Here is a 16,238-nt window from a genome sequence, read left to right as displayed (position 1 = left end):
TTAGCTTTTAGACATGGCTGAAAAATCTAATCTAAAGCAATTCATTGGAATGTCCAAGTCAGTGGTTGAGATTTTGTGATGGCCCACAGATGTTTCCAGTCCAAGGCTAAAAGCCGCGCATAGAGGACGATGAATCCAAAAAGTAGGATATCCCCAGAAGTCTACGTTCTTTGAGTAAATATCAAGAAAAGAACATGAATCATATAATGCCAAAAATAAAAAAACAAAAAACAAAAAAGAAAGAAAGAAAGAAAGAAAGATCAGAAATGTTTTTGATACGAAGAAAAGAATGAGCTTTTTGTTGGTGGACTTTGTATTTCATTTCCAAGCACGCGTAATCTTTAGTATACCAAATAAGTATTAACTTAATGCCTTATCTAATTAATTTTGTATTTTCCCTTTTCTCTAAGCTTAGCTACCAAATACTCTATATATATATATATAATATATAATATAATTTAAATAACTATTTCTAACTTCTTGTTCATTTTTCATATATATTTTGGCGTGCTTTTTAATTTTGCAATAAAAAAGAAAGACATAAAAGTTGGATTTATGTACCCGAAGTGCTCATCAGTGTCTGATTTGATTTATTTTTTTATCAATATTAACGCAATGTTAATAGACTTAATTATTAGCTGTAGTTTGTAGCTTAGTTTGCTTTTATCCATGGAGCTAATATTTAATTTACTACAAACTTTGGAGAACAGCTTTTCCTGCATGAGTTTGATGGGATCATCAAAATGTATTTTGATCAGTCAAAAGGAGAAACCTTTTATGATCGTGTTTGATAATAATAACACATTTTGTCCATGATTTTCCAATTGTCAAACTAACGAATAGATATGTCTATTTTTATCGAAATGGAATATTACGATACAAACAAAAACTTTTGGACTATACATATTAAACAGAATAAGCACTCTGTATTATGGTTTTAGAATCTGTCTTCGATCACCAGATTAATGAAATCGTTTGGGAAAATCAGCTAAATATATATATATATATATATATATATATATATTTATATGCAAATGTGTGAAAATTACATTTCATTTCAATTGCTTGTTGCATAATGATTTTTTTTACAAGTACTAAAGCTTACCTAACTCTTAGGATTTTTTGCTTTTTGGCTAAACACCTAACTCTTATGATTTTATATATATATATATCTCAAGTGTGAAGACTGATGTGATTTCTAGTTTTCATAAACTTCTCTTACCAAATTCCCTTGTTTGCCAAATGGCGATATCCCACTTCTACTAAGTTCTCAGAATTTTCATCATTAAATATACCAATTAGTGATTAAATTAAAGTGTTAGCAATACTCCTTTGAAATTTCTTTATGGGGACTGTTAGTTTTCTATATATATATATATATATGGAAATTTTATAGTGAGGACGGTCCGTATAAGGACCGCAGTATTAGTGACGGTTTTTCATAATATTAACGATGATTTTTTAGAAAATCGTCACCAATACTATGAAAAACCGTCACCAATACTGTTGTCCGTATTAAGACCGTCCGCACCATAAACGGACTGTATATATATATATATATATAACATATATAGTCCGTTTACTGTGCATCCACATTTTATTAAAATGCAAATATAATTCTAAATGATGATTGTTTTTAAAAAATTGAAGTTAATAATAACATTTTAAATAACAGTTTTCAAAAAATGCACACGTCATGCACTAAAAAAGGTTTCGATGACATAATTAATGCCATTGTAATTAAGTTTCAACTAATACCAGTTAATTCTTGTAGAAAATAAATTTGTTGGCGAAATTTATTCTGTACTTATGTTTATTTTAGTCTTTTTAATACTTATATAACAAAGAATATTAATAATAAGAGATTACACAAATTAACAAATTTGTATGTCAGATTGATTATTTTGCTGTCTCCTAATGAAGTTACAATTTTATTGCATTACAACTCGTACAAATTCATCTAACTTTAGATTTACAGTCAATATATAAGAGCTCAAATTTCTAATTAATTTAAATGACTTTGACATCCTCTCTTAAGAGCAACCTCTTAGAGGTAGGGTTAAAAAATTTGTTTTTATCACTTTTAATCTGCATATTAAATTGATGATTTTTTATTTTTATTTTCATGAATTAAATAAACTAATAGGGAAAAAAATTGAAAATCACAGAAGCTAACAATTGGCCATTTGTTTTACCATACTAGCTCTGACTTAATGGAAACTTCAAAGAAATTTACCCATTTGAGAGTATATTCTAACAACCCATTATTACCAACATTTAGCTATCTAAAATTAAAATGTTTTACCCTTCGGACTTTCATTTTTCCTAGAGATTTTTACCCCATATTTCATCTTAAACAGTTTCTAACAAGCTTAATGTACATTACATATAATTGACTTTTGATTCTATTATTTCTTTATGTTTTATGAGAAGAATTGCTGCTCTCATGCCCTTGGCTCCAAAATAAATAAACAAAATATTCGTATAAAAAAATATTTTAATTAATAGACAAGAAATCTATGAAAGAAATTTCAATGTATATTTTACAGATGTAAAAGAACTTGGCTGGCTATACATAACTGCTATCATGTACAGATTAGTCATAATTGTATAAAAAAAAAAAATAGTAGAAAATGATAAAGTACTAACTGATGCTCACCATTTTTTTTTTTTCAATATCAATGATTGATTAAAATTTTAAAGTAATAAGATATATTTATATACTAATTAAGATTAAGGTGGTGGGTTCCAAGTTCAAAAAAAAAAAAAAAATCATTATTCTTTTTTATTTGTATTTTTATAATTTAAGCTGTAATGGCATCTATCCATCACCACTGGGCCCTATATCAAATGTGACATATTGGAGCAGTAGTATTCTAAAATTGTATAAGGTCATAAGTAATTAAAAACCTTGTCAAAAGGGTTCCAAGTTGTAAAAAAAAAAAAAAAAAAAAAAAAAAAAAAAAAAAAAAAAAAAAAAAAAAAAAAAAAGGAAACGAAACAAATCAAAAACAAAAACAAAAAAACGAAATAACAAAAAATAATATATTCCACAGGTTTCGGATGGGACATGATGAAAAATAATAACCTCATCTAGAAATGCATAGAAAAGGCAATTTAGTGAATACATAGGTCTTTAGGGAGAAAATAACAATTTCCTTGAGTGCTACTTCTGATACGAATTAAAATAGCTTGTTTCATGTGGGAAATGACCTAACCCCAAGAGTGAACGAAGGAAATAGACTACAACTTTTACTGATGTCACCATCCAGAATTATCTAATGAATTTTTCAGACATTTATGGTTTTGCATGACTAAATGTAGCAAATATGGAAAATTTATGCATATATATAATATGGTCAAATATATCACCCGCTAGCCAACAATGCAAGCTGATTATACAAAGACACACACACACACAATATATATATATATATATATAGAGAGAGAGAGAGAGAGAGAGAGAAGGGCATGGCATGGAATAGAATGGCATGGGCGTGAAAATTACATCAAACATGGATTTGTCTTCACCTTTGCTTTGGGGCATATGGGTAGGTTTCCTATGTTTAGAAATTGTGATGTGAGCCACGCACCCATGTCCTCTAACTACTACAATAAATACAAAAAAACCCCTCCTCTCCCCTCCCTATACAACATACATGAATGATGTACAAATTCACAAACCATGTATTTTTATTAGTTTGTCTTTAATTTCAGTCAAATTGACACTGGAAAATTTGTTATAACCTTTCTCGTTTTTAAGAGACTTTGCCAATTATTCTGCTACTTAATTTATTTGAGTACAGATGGCCAAAAACAAATTTATTTTAATACAGAATTTCAAAATATTATATGCTGTGCTTATCCCTTCACAAACTGTCACAATCATTTGTTTATAATAAAAAATATAGTGTACTATTTTTAGAGAATTCACATATATTTTTAAGCTCACAAAACAAAACAAAATATTTTTGAGGGGATGTGTGGACTGAAATCTTCAAGCATTCTCATTGCCAAAACTAATAAAAGTGAGATTCATTCTTTTCTTTTTCCCTTGATTTTATATTTCTTTTTTATCGCTCATGTAGTAAAGCCAAGAAACTACAAAAAAGAAAGAGAAGAAAATATTTTATATTTCTTTTTTATCGCTCATGTAGTAAAGCCAAGAAACTACAAAAAAGAAAGAAAAGAAAATGGAGAAAGAAATAAAAGTAGGAGTAAAAAGACCTTCTGTGGGGCCCCATTGTTAATTTGATATTGGGAGACCCCCCAAAAGTTGCTTGTATAAATCTCTTCACCCTCCGTCCCACCATAGCCACCTCCTCTGGTGCTACAAACTCACTCTCAGACGACAAAACAAACACTTCTTTAGACACTTTAGGCAAGCAAGTTCGAAACTTTTCTCTTTCCACCGCCATGGCTAGACCTCAACAGCGGTATCGAGGTGTCCGCCAAAGGCACTGGGGCTCATGGGTCTCCGAAATTCGCCACCCTCTATTGTAATCCTCTCTTTCACATTTTATCTATTTTCCAAGAAACGTTTTTATTCTTCTGTATTTTTTTTAAAAAAAAAAAAAAAAGAGGCGCATCAAAATGATGAAATTTTTCACTCACCGTTCCTTTGAACTTTCATCTTTGCATTAAAGTAATAAGCAATGCCATATCGAAACTTTGAAAAAACGTTTTTATATATATATTTGCTTATATCGTTTTCTTTGTTCATTTTGGAGCACAGGAAGACTAGAATATGGCTAGGCACATTCGAAACGGCAGAGGACGCAGCTCGAGCATACGACCAAGCAGCAAGGCTGATGTGCGGGCCAAAAGCGCGTACTAACTTCGCATACAATCCCAATGAGCCTCAATCCAATTCAACCAAGCTTCTATCAGCAACTTTGACAGCCAAGCTCCAAAAATGCAACATGGTTTCTCTTCAAATGGCCAAACATCAACAACAACAACAACAACAACCCCTTCTCAAGGAGCCTGAAGGAGCACAGTCTCTGCCTGTTGTTAATCCTCCAAGCACCAGCATTGCCGGAATATGTGGCGTACGGGGCTTCGAGTGGCCGGAGATGAGGCAGGGAGGTTCTCAAAGGCCGGAGCTGAACTGGGTCGGTGAACAAGTTCAAGGGGAGAGTACTAATACTGGTCAACAGTTCAAGGCACTTGAAGATGATCATATAGAGCAGATGATTGAGGAATTGCTTGATTATGGCTACATTGAGCTATGCCCCGGTGTACACACATAGGTTTTTCCTTGATTGTGCAAGTATTAGCTAGCCTCTCTTCAATGTGAAAAACTTTTTTTTATTTTTGGTTGAAATTAGCCAGCTAGCTTATAGCTATATCTAATAAAGGTAGAGATAAGTTTCAATAATCTAACATTATAGGGATATATATATATCTAGCTAATTAGAATTAATATGCCATTCTATAATGGTATATGATATTTATGATGACGCGGTTCTTACATATTTTTTATTTAGTTTTTTTACTTAATTGCTTTTCTATAGTGCTGGTAGATTATTAATAGTTACATATACAGTACTCAAACCGTGTGAAATTATTTTTTTATAAAATGGATCAGGATGTGAGAAAACAGAGATTACTTTACTAATGGTGGTTAGAGAAAAAGAAAAAAGGCAACATAGTGTGTAGAAGTAAGTAGAAGAAGACAAAAATCAGATAAAACAAAAAAAAAAAAGGGGACAAAATTTGGTGTTCATTGTCTAATTCCATAAAATGTCTGATTCAAAACTTTTAGTCCTTCATCAGTTACAACCTTCAAAATTCAAATTCAATCCGCTGTTTTTTGCAGTTTCAGAGGCTTCTTTACTTGAATAAGTATTGGGGTTCTAAATATATTATATTCTTTTATGTAGTAAAGGCTCTATGACAACTTATGATTTGAAAATATATGGCACATACTTTTTGGTAGTCCTGAATTTTGGGTATAAAGTTGGGTAAGAGATGGAACTGGGAAGACATAACACAATCTCATGATTGGTCAAAATATTAAAATGCTAACATTAGATATATGCCATAATGGGCATCATGTAAGAATTCCAAAACTTTAGATTAGATTTTGCAGACATACATATTTAATAAACCGGACAACCATATATTCACTCAAAATGGTAATGAAGGCAACAGGGGATAGAGACAAGTGCAGAATCAAATGGTATCCAGAATATCATCAACCCAATTTCCGAGTCAACATAAGGATCAAAAAATATTGCTGAGTCAATATTTGTGTGTTTGGAGGAATTAATATGTCAAATATGAACAGGGTTTTGCAGCATTTTGGACCTTGTGCTGATTATGTATTTCCACTCTTTCTAAACATTCTCTTTGTTTTCTCACTTGCTTTTCTTCCAATTGATAATAGACTTGACAGCTTTCTTATCGTTCCAGGTTGGATCTGTCTATTCTTTAGAACCATGACTTTCTCTCAAATTAAATGAATCATTCATTAACATGTATTCACATACACACTACACAACCTAACATTAATATTGCCATGGAAAAGCATAAAAAATTGGATTATTAATAAGTAGTACTTTTGAAGATGCACATATATATGTATATATTCCTGATTGAATCATCGAGTCCAATCCACATCTTTCATGTCAAGAAATTAAACATAGCTAATGAGTATTATTAGAAATTGTACTTTTGTGCTATTTACAATTTTGGAGTACATAAATTTGTTTAGCGAAGAGTAAAGAAAGAATATTGCATTTGGACAAGCTAGGAGTCAAATATATGATGGAAATGCACTCTGTCCCTGTCACTTTTGGAGTGTGTGTTTGAGGATCTGTTTCATGCTTATAATAAAGTTCGCGCAGTTTCCAAACAATCTGGACCCTACATGTCATGGTGTTAGAGCATTTATCATGTCGTAAGAGTCACATAAAATGATTTGCTTACCTCAACATAGATATTACCCTCTGTTTTTACAAAATATTCCCCTTATTCCAAGAAAAACACTGCTTATTATATGATCTTCTAGTCACATATCCTTATCCTCAAAGTCTAATAATTTTATTATGTGAAACAATCAAGGACCATATATATATATATATGTATTACTATTCAGTAGTCAGTACTTCCTCCACTATAAGTGGTAATTATACTGATTTTTAGTCAAGATGTACAGACACCATTATGTAAAAGAGTCCTCTATAATTTCTTAATTTTCCTTTTTAACGTCAATAAAAAATAGTTGAATTATAAAGTTATTCTTGTTTTAGAAAATAATTATGAATTCAATATTAAATAAACTTTCATTTCGAACTAATACTCCTATTTATAATATATAATTACATGCACATATATAAAAAATTTGAATGAGGGAGAAACAAAGGTTGCATGGTAGATGATGGAGGGGGCCCCCTCCGTGCCCCTATTCCAATCTCATGCCTTTCATGATTATTCATGTATTAGGGGAAATTGATTTTGTCCCCCACAACCGTTATTCTCATTTGTTATACAACTATGAATTTAGCAAAGTTAACTGAAATAATGATCACTCAATTCTTAGGTGGCATGTAATATATATGGTAAATTTAATCATTATGGATCTGTTTAAATTGTTTGTTTTCTTGGTAAACAAAATGGTCGTTAGACCACCCAAAAAAAAAAAAAAAAAAAGAAGCTTTCTTTCTAATCTTTTTTTGCTTAAAAAAATGTTCAATTTTCTATATATCCACATCAAAATTTGGCATGAACAATGCTATGTAAGTCTGTCCATATTATACATCTGATAAGCAAGAACAAAATTGACTAATAAAGCTGAATTATTAAAGTAGAAAGAAATAACCCTACGATATATGTCAAATAATATCATATTTGGAATAAATGAGTACCGTTCAATTGTGTATAATGCGAGATTTCTTTTTGTCCTTAGAAAAGCTAAATTTGAAAAAAAAAAAAAAAAAAGTGGTCAAAATTAATCATAGTACATGGAATCTCTTGTCCAAATCATGGAGGAAGGCAATCATATTAGCCGTAAATATAAATATTTAAATTATATAATATTATATATTTTGAAACTTCATTATATTCTAGTTTTGGATCCGTTTTATCATTGGGTTTAAATACTTGAAGTAGACTACTTAAGTCCTGCATAGTTCTTCTAAATAGCCTTTTTTGAAAAAAAAAAGAAAAAAATGAAAAATGAAAGAGATAAAAAGAAAAGAGTATTTTAAGGTTGGTGACCAAACATCCAAACAAAAAAGCCAAAGCACTTTCGAACTCAATTTTCTTGGTCAGGCATTAATGGAAACAAACAGAAGCAAAGGTTCCAGAAAACACTGTATCGCTTCTCATTCTCCCAACCATGAACATGCATGCATATATATGATTTATATATATATATATATATATGATAAAATATTTCTTTTTCAATGTCTGCTCTCCCATCCCTTCACATGGAGAGCCATGTTATATATATATATATATATATATATATATTTTTTTTTTTTTTTGGTTAAAGATAGAAGCATGTTATATATCCTCAAACACAGTGCCTCCATGTACATGTATGCATATTACAACGCACATGGTTTTAGCTACCCACTTTTAATTTTTATGATACATACATATGTACCTAAATCGACCTACACCTTACGGTATATATGCTACCATCTCTCTTCTTCCCTCTCTCTGTTTTCTTCTTGAAGGGAAATTATTTATTGAACTATTTAAAAACTTGACTATAATAGTACCTCAAACACAGAACCTCTCTCTCTCCCTCTCTCCCTTAAATCATATATAATATTTTAAAACATATATAATGAAGCCTTGTGGTGAATATATATATATATATATATATATAAGCCTTGTAAATATTAAATAATAAACAAGTTGTTTCCACTTGCATGGACAACCATTTCATTCAATCTAATTTATTTGGCCCTTTCATATATTACCAAAAAAATATACGGGCCTGGTCTATTTTGATCTTAATTTCCTCTCTACCATGTATATAAATTTACCGTCTCCTTTCTTCTTCTCAATTAATTTGCCACTTCGTTGTTCAAAAAAAGAAAGAAAAAAAAAATTTTTGCCTCTTCTTTTTCAAATAAAGGCTCACAAAATTGTTTTCATTCCCTCTTTATTTTTTATTTTTTATTTATTTTTTTTTATCGCGCATATTTCAATAAAGAGAATAGTCGTTGATGAGTAAGCAATGATGGTATGGGACAAACATACATTTTCTTCGAAATTGACGAGGGAGCACAGAGGCTGATTGAATGGGCCAGCTCAAAAGACTTACCCTTGGGGCCCAACTCATAACGGCCCATAACGGTAAACCAACTAACTTCAATCGTTCAACGAAACCTGCAAGTTATGTTAAGAAAACCTTGTTTTTATCATTTTAACCATTTTAAAAAGTACCTTTCTATTATTTGATTACTAAAGAAATGCCTTTCAAAATTTATTTTTTTGGCTTTTTTTTAGAGAGAGAAAGTTACTGGAAGAGGGAAAAAAAAAGAGAGAAGGAAAGAAGGAGAAAGGGGAATTAGAAAGCAACAATGAGAAAAGAAGAGAGAGGTTTTATAATAAATTAATCACAAGGACATGCAAAACATGAGGATTCAAATTCAATTTGATTCCACAAAAATATATAAAAAATATATATATATATATATATATATTTATTTATTTGTAAAATCATATAATTATTATTAATTAAAGCCCAAAATGGAGCACCCACTTGATACGCCAATTTCAGCGCATTTGCATGCATGCAAATCAAACAAAAACAATCACAAATTAATAGTTAAATGAAAAAGTAAGTAGAAACGGAGGCTGAGGAAAAGGAAAATACATAAATAAATAAAAGTGGATGAGGTGGCAAGAGACAATTGGGAGTTGATAGAGAAGAAGTGAAAAAAGCAGAGTAAGAATAACAAAGCAAAAAAAAAAAAAAAAAAAAATTACAAAAAACAGCGGATGACCGGGGCCAAAGAGAGCATCAAGAGTTCCGCTCCTTCGCTCAAATTAATTTTTGTTTCAATTTTTCCATAAAAAGACGAATTCCATGTTCCTTATAATTAATACCCACAACACTCAACTTCTTCACTATTTCTTGCTTTTCCATCAGTTTTCCATTTCTCATTTTCTCCAATATTAATTCAAAAAATATTATATATATATTTATATACAAATAATAATGCTTGTTTAGAGAAACATACACACCATCACCACACCCCACACCATTCTTGTGTTCATTCTTTTGTCTTACCAAATATTCTCACTCTAATTAGTCTCCCAGAGGATTATTCAACCATTACAGCTTGTTTTTTTTTCTTTTTCTTTTTTTAAATAAATAGATTTGATTGAGATGATGAGGACGTCGTTGTTCAGAAGTGTTCGAATCTGCTGATCTTCTTGGTTGATTGGCCTTATTATTAGCTGTAGTACCTGTTGTATAATAATAATAATAAGAAGAAGAAACATCTTTCTTGAAAAGATTAATATTTTACGACGAACAAAAATGGCTGATAACCGGGGCATTAGCTTGGAGGAAATCAAGAAGGAAAACGTCGATCTTGTATGTTTCTTTTCTTTAAAAGTGTTTTTTCGTTTCTTGCTCCTCTTTTGCCATTTTTATATATGTATCTATGTGTGTATGCATGTATGTACTTACACTCATTACTATATATATATATATATATATATTATGTGTATGTAATATGTATGCATGCATATTTCATATGAACATGATTGTCAATTCATGCATGTTTGCTTTGGAGTTGGAAGCGAATGCCTTACCTCATCAGTTTTGTTTTTCTTGACTTGATTTTGTTTGTTTATGTTTTCCATGGCCTTATTATTTGATCATTGGTTTATAGCGGGTGCGCTTTTGTTTGCATTATAAGACGATGAATTTATATAGAATAAAGATTACGAGATTTTGTTTTTGAACCCATGATTTTTGGCAAACAAGAAAAGAAACGAGTTTGTCTTTGGTAATTAATTTTCTCTTCTATATTAAAATACATATGTTGGTACATGTACGTCCACAGGAACGCATACCAGTGGAGGAGGTATTTGAACAATTACAATGCTCCAAAGAGGGTTTGACAACCGAGGAAGGCCAAAAGAGGCTTCAAGTCTTCGGTCCTAACAAGTTAGAAGAAAAACAGGTAAACATTTTATAAATATTCTGATACTGGTAGATATATGCTAATATTAGTTTTTCATATTCTGATCATATATGTATATATATGGTTCTTGTGACAGGAAAGTAAGCTTTTAAAGTTCTTGGGTTTTATGTGGAATCCTCTATCGTGGGTTATGGAGTGTGCTGCTATAATGGCGATTGCATTGGCAAATGGAGGGGTAATTAACATCTCTCTCTTTCTCATTCACACACACACACACACACACACACACACACACACACACACACACTCTCCCCGTCTCATATGTAGTTTTTATTATGAATATTTATGGAACATATGCAGGGCAAACCACCAGATTGGCAAGACTTCGTTGGCATAATGGCACTTCTTCTTATCAACTCAACCATAAGCTTTATAGAAGAAAACAATGCAGGCAATGCTGCAGCAGCACTTATGGCAGGTCTTGCACCAAAAACTAAGGTGGGTTCCTAAGCAAAATGCTAATAGCTTGAACAATTTTTTTTACATGGCTGAAAACAATCTTGATTTTTGAATGTTTTAGATGTATATAATAAAGTGAACTCTGCGGCAGCACTTATGCTCCTTCACTTGATTGCAGGTTCTGAGAGATGGAAGATGGACTGAGCAAGAAGCAGCAATTTTAGTACCAGGAGATATAATAAGTATTAAGTTGGGAGACATTATTCCAGCAGACGCTCGTCTGTTGGAAGGTGACCCCCTTAAGATTGATCAGTCTGCCCTCACTGGTGAGTCTTTGCCAGTGACAAAGAATCCAGGTGATGAAGTCTTCTCTGGTTCTACAGTCAAGCAGGGTGAGATTGAGGCAGTTGTATTTGCTACTGGGGTGCATACATTCTTTGGTAAGGCCGCGCACCTGGTTGACAGCACCAATCAAGAAGGGCACTTCCAAAAGGTACCATCTCTGGATTTTGTGTTTGCCTTACCTTCAAAATGGCTAGTTTTGAAGTAGTAGACTTAGAAATCAATTTGCAGGTGTCTAAGTTAGTTCGAAGTTTGAACATTATCCCTCTACACTAAATATTATTTGTTGCCTTCTAATGTGAACTTGATGGTGATCAGGTTTTGACAGCAATTGGAAACTTCTGTATATGTTCAATTGCTATTGGAATGTTAATAGAGATAGTGGTGATGTACCCAATTCAACATCGCAAATACCGGAATGGTATTGACAATCTTCTGGTGCTTCTAATTGGAGGGATTCCGATTGCGATGCCAACGGTGTTGTCAGTGACAATGGCTATTGGTTCCCACCGGCTGTCTCAGCAAGGTGCCATCACCAAGCGGATGACTGCTATCGAGGAGATGGCTGGAATGGATGTCCTCTGTAGTGACAAGACAGGGACACTTACTCTCAACAAGCTTACAGTAGACAAGACCATGATTGAGGTAGACATTGAAGGGAAGATAATATAAAGGAATATGGAATGTGATTCAGTTCATGAACTTATACTATTTGTTATATTTTTAACAGGTGTTTGTCAAGGATGTGGATAGGGACACTTTGATGTTGCTTGGGGCAAGGGCTTCGAGGGTCGAGAATCAGGATGCCATCGATGCTTGTATTGTTGGAATGTTGGGTGACCCCAAGGAGGTATGTTATTCTAGAGATATATCTGTTTCGTTTCATTTTTTCAAAAATTCTTAATGTTCAAGTTGAGATTCTTCTTTTGGATCCCAAACAGAATGCAATATTGAAAAGATTATGCACTTACTTTATGTAGCCAGATTAGATTGTAACATGCTTTCCTTATCAACTGGAGTAGTTTATCTTTTAGACAATGACAAGCATTGGATGATTTTGTGTGATTTTATTGGAATTATATTCTGTAGGCCCGAGAAGGCATCACTGAGGTTCATTTCTTGCCTTTTAATCCAGTGGACAAGCGTACAGCCATAACATACATTGACTCCGATGGCAATTGGGTCCGGATTAGTAAAGGTGCACCAGAGCAGGTCATTCATCATTCTATAAGCATAAGCTATACATCTTCAAAAACTTGATAGAAATTGTAAATTGTGTCGTTTTCAGTTTTCAATAAATTGTTTCTTACTTTTTTCTTCTGAATTGAAAATAGATAGCAAATTATGAGAACATCTTTTTGATGTTTCCTGAAGATAAGCTAGCTTTTCCTTTTGATGCTTTTCCTTTGGATTTATTTGATTAACAATTTTCAGAAACTGGTTTGGTTGCAATTTGCTTCCCAATATACTGATATTTTCTTGGGTATATGAGTCCTTTAATTTTATAGCAATCTATCTATTCTTCTAGATCATTGAACTCTGCAATCTCCGGGATGATCCAAGGAAGAAAGCTCATGCCATCATTGATAAGTTTGCTGATCGTGGTCTTCGATCTCTTGCAATTTGTAGACAAGTGAGTTTTTGTTTGGTTCTTTATTTTCTCTTCTGTTTTTATATCTCTTGTCTATACTTTTATTAACTAGTTTGATTTCAGAAAGTGCCAGAAAAAACTAAGGAGAGTGCTGGAGGACCATGGGAATTCTTAGGTCTGTTGCCTCTATTTGACCCACCAAGGCATGACAGTGCAGAAACTATACGCCGTGCCCTTGATCTCGGAGTCAATGTTAAGATGATCACTGGTGACCAGCTAGCCATCGGGAAGGAGACTGGTCGGAGGCTTGGCATGGGAACCAATATGTATCCCTCTTCTTCCCTCCTTGGTCAAAGCAAGGATGCATCCATTGCCACCTTACCTATTGATGAGCTTATTGAGAAGGCTGATGGCTTTGCTGGTGTTTTCCCTGGTAATTGAACTAAAACCTCTATATACGCATAAACTGAGATTACATGGTGAGCAAGTTATCCAATTACTTGATTTGAGAGAGGAGTAAAACAAGAAAGAAAACTGTTTTTCTTTGTTGAAAGAAGAACATGTTGACATTTTGGTGTAATAACTTAAAAAGTTAAAAGTCATATTTCCATTGCAGAATTTAACAAATAGAACTAACTAATGAAGAACTATGCAGAGCACAAATATGAAATTGTGAAAAGGCTGCAACAGAAGAAACATATATGCGGGATGACTGGTGATGGCGTGAATGATGCCCCAGCTCTAAAGAGGGCAGATATTGGAATAGCAGTAGCAGATGCAACCGATGCAGCACGGAGTGCATCCGACATTGTCTTGACTGAGCCAGGATTGAGTGTGATTGTGAGCGCCGTTTTGACAAGCAGAGCCATTTTCCAGAGAATGAAGAATTACACAATATATGCTGTATCGATAACGATCCGTATTGTGCTAGGATTTATGCTCATTGCTCTTATCTGGAAATTTGATTTCTCGCCTTTCATGGTTCTGATTATTGCCATACTCAATGATGGGACAATCATGACCATTTCTAAAGACAGGGTGAAACCTTCTCCTGTTCCAGACTCATGGAAGCTCAAGGAGATCTTTGCCACCGGCACTGTCCTTGGCACCTATTTAGCTGTCATGACAGTTGTTTTCTTCTGGGCAGCACACAGTTCTGACTTCTTTTCAGTAAGTTTAACATCCTATGAAAGTCCCATGACAATTGCTTGACTTTTTAACATTCTGATTGCAAAGTTTACTTCATCAATGTTTTCAGGATAAATTTGGTGTAAGATCGATCAGGGAAAATGGCCATGAGCTTACTGCAGCTGTCTACCTCCAAGTTAGCATTGTAAGTCAGGCCCTCATCTTTGTTACACGGTCCAGAAGCTGGTCTTATGTTGAACGCCCTGGACTACTGCTTTTGACTGCCTTCTTAATAGCACAGCTGGTGAGTTAAAATTTCAAGTTCTTGTTTCTTCTTTTATAGCTCCTTTTCCTCATTAATATAGTAAGCAACATAATGAAATGGATTTTTTCTTATATAATTTATAAAAGGTGGCTACAATTATTGCTGTGTACGCAAACTGGGGGTTTGCTAGGATGCAAGGAATTGGTTGGGGATGGGCTGGCGTTATATGGCTTTACAGCATTGTCTTCTACATACCTTTGGATATTCTCAAATTCATTATACGATATGCATTAAGTGGTAAAGCCTGGGATAATATACTTCAAAATAAGGTATCTGAGTGATCACTTACCTTAAATAGTGATGTGTTATGGCATTTATCCAAGAAAAACATTTAATTATTTGTTTGATTCTTTCCTCTCGTTCTTTTGCACTTAATAATACTATCCAGACTGCTTTCACAACAAAGAAGGATTATGGAAGAGGAGAGAGGGAGGCACAATGGGCTACAGCTCAGCGTACACTTCATGGTCTGCAACCGCGCGAGACATCAGAAATTTTCAATGATCAAAAGAATTACAGAGAGTTGTCTGAAATTGCTGAACAGGCTAAGAAACGTGCTGAAGTTGCAAGGTAAAAAACCATCAGTTTTCATTGTCAGCAAGTTTGTGATTTTTCAATTTATCTAATTTTTAATTCTGGTTTTTGGTTTTTTTAGGTTGAGAGAGCTTCATACACTCAAAGGCCACGTTGAATCAGTAGTCAAACTGAAGGGACTTGACATTGATACCATTCAACAACACTACACTGTTTGAGCGGCAAGATGATCTTCTAGGAGGAAAGACAGCCTCGAGAGAGAGAAGAAAAGAAAAAGAAGCAGGATAACGAAATATAGCGTTGTAATTCTTTATGGCTTTGTAGGAGAAATGCTGCAAGGTTGGGAATAATCCAACTGACATGGTTGCTCATAAAAGCAATAGGAAGTTGGAAAAACAGAATAGAAGCATGAATATGCTACTTTGTATGAACTATTATTTCATTCATTTCCAATGATAATTCCCCATTTTTGCTTCTAGGTTCCAGGAAAAATCTTATCTTGTAAATAGTTTGACATGTTCACTCTCCCTCTCACTCATCATATAACATCTCTTATGTCTCTATTTTGTATGTTTGGGCTCTTATTTAAAGTTCTCATACAGGAGTGGTTCCTTAAATTTGACCAAAAAGACAGAAACTAGTCTTCTGCAGAAAACCAGTTGATCTTATGTTAACCGTTTAGAGACACTACAGCATTTTCAAAATCCCTTTCATGGGGTGTTCTAATTTTCTCCCTGAA

General features: G+C 33.1%; 2 protein-coding genes across 2 annotated transcripts; both read left to right on the top strand.

Annotated features, from left to right (window-relative positions):
* Nucleotides 1-4,365: 4,365 nt before the first annotated feature.
* Nucleotides 4,366-5,479, top strand: LOC107408867 (ethylene-responsive transcription factor ERF003). The gene is made up of 2 exons (XM_016016298.4): nucleotides 4,366-4,499; nucleotides 4,736-5,479. The coding sequence occupies exons 1-2, from the start codon at nucleotides 4,417-4,419 to the stop codon at nucleotides 5,250-5,252; spliced, it is 600 nt and encodes a 199-aa protein (XP_015871784.3). The 5' UTR covers nucleotides 4,366-4,416; the 3' UTR covers nucleotides 5,253-5,479.
* A 4,609-nt stretch (nucleotides 5,480-10,088) lies between these two features.
* Nucleotides 10,089-16,050, top strand: LOC107408630 (ATPase 9, plasma membrane-type). Its single transcript, XM_016016041.4, has 15 exons — nucleotides 10,089-10,564; nucleotides 11,040-11,159; nucleotides 11,257-11,355; nucleotides 11,481-11,618; nucleotides 11,758-12,072; nucleotides 12,240-12,566; nucleotides 12,652-12,771; nucleotides 13,011-13,133; nucleotides 13,450-13,554; nucleotides 13,636-13,945; nucleotides 14,168-14,682; nucleotides 14,771-14,944; nucleotides 15,052-15,234; nucleotides 15,354-15,535; nucleotides 15,621-16,050. The coding sequence occupies exons 1-15, from the start codon at nucleotides 10,508-10,510 to the stop codon at nucleotides 15,715-15,717; spliced, it is 2,865 nt and encodes a 954-aa protein (XP_015871527.2). The 5' UTR covers nucleotides 10,089-10,507; the 3' UTR covers nucleotides 15,718-16,050.
* The last annotated feature ends 188 nt before the right edge of the window (nucleotides 16,051-16,238 follow it).

The sequence above is a fragment of the Ziziphus jujuba genome, chromosome 1, assembly GCF_031755915.1.
Source record: "Ziziphus jujuba cultivar Dongzao chromosome 1, ASM3175591v1".
Lineage (NCBI taxonomy): Eukaryota > Viridiplantae > Streptophyta > Magnoliopsida > Rosales > Rhamnaceae > Ziziphus > Ziziphus jujuba.
This window is presented reverse-complemented; position numbering and strand designations above follow the sequence as displayed.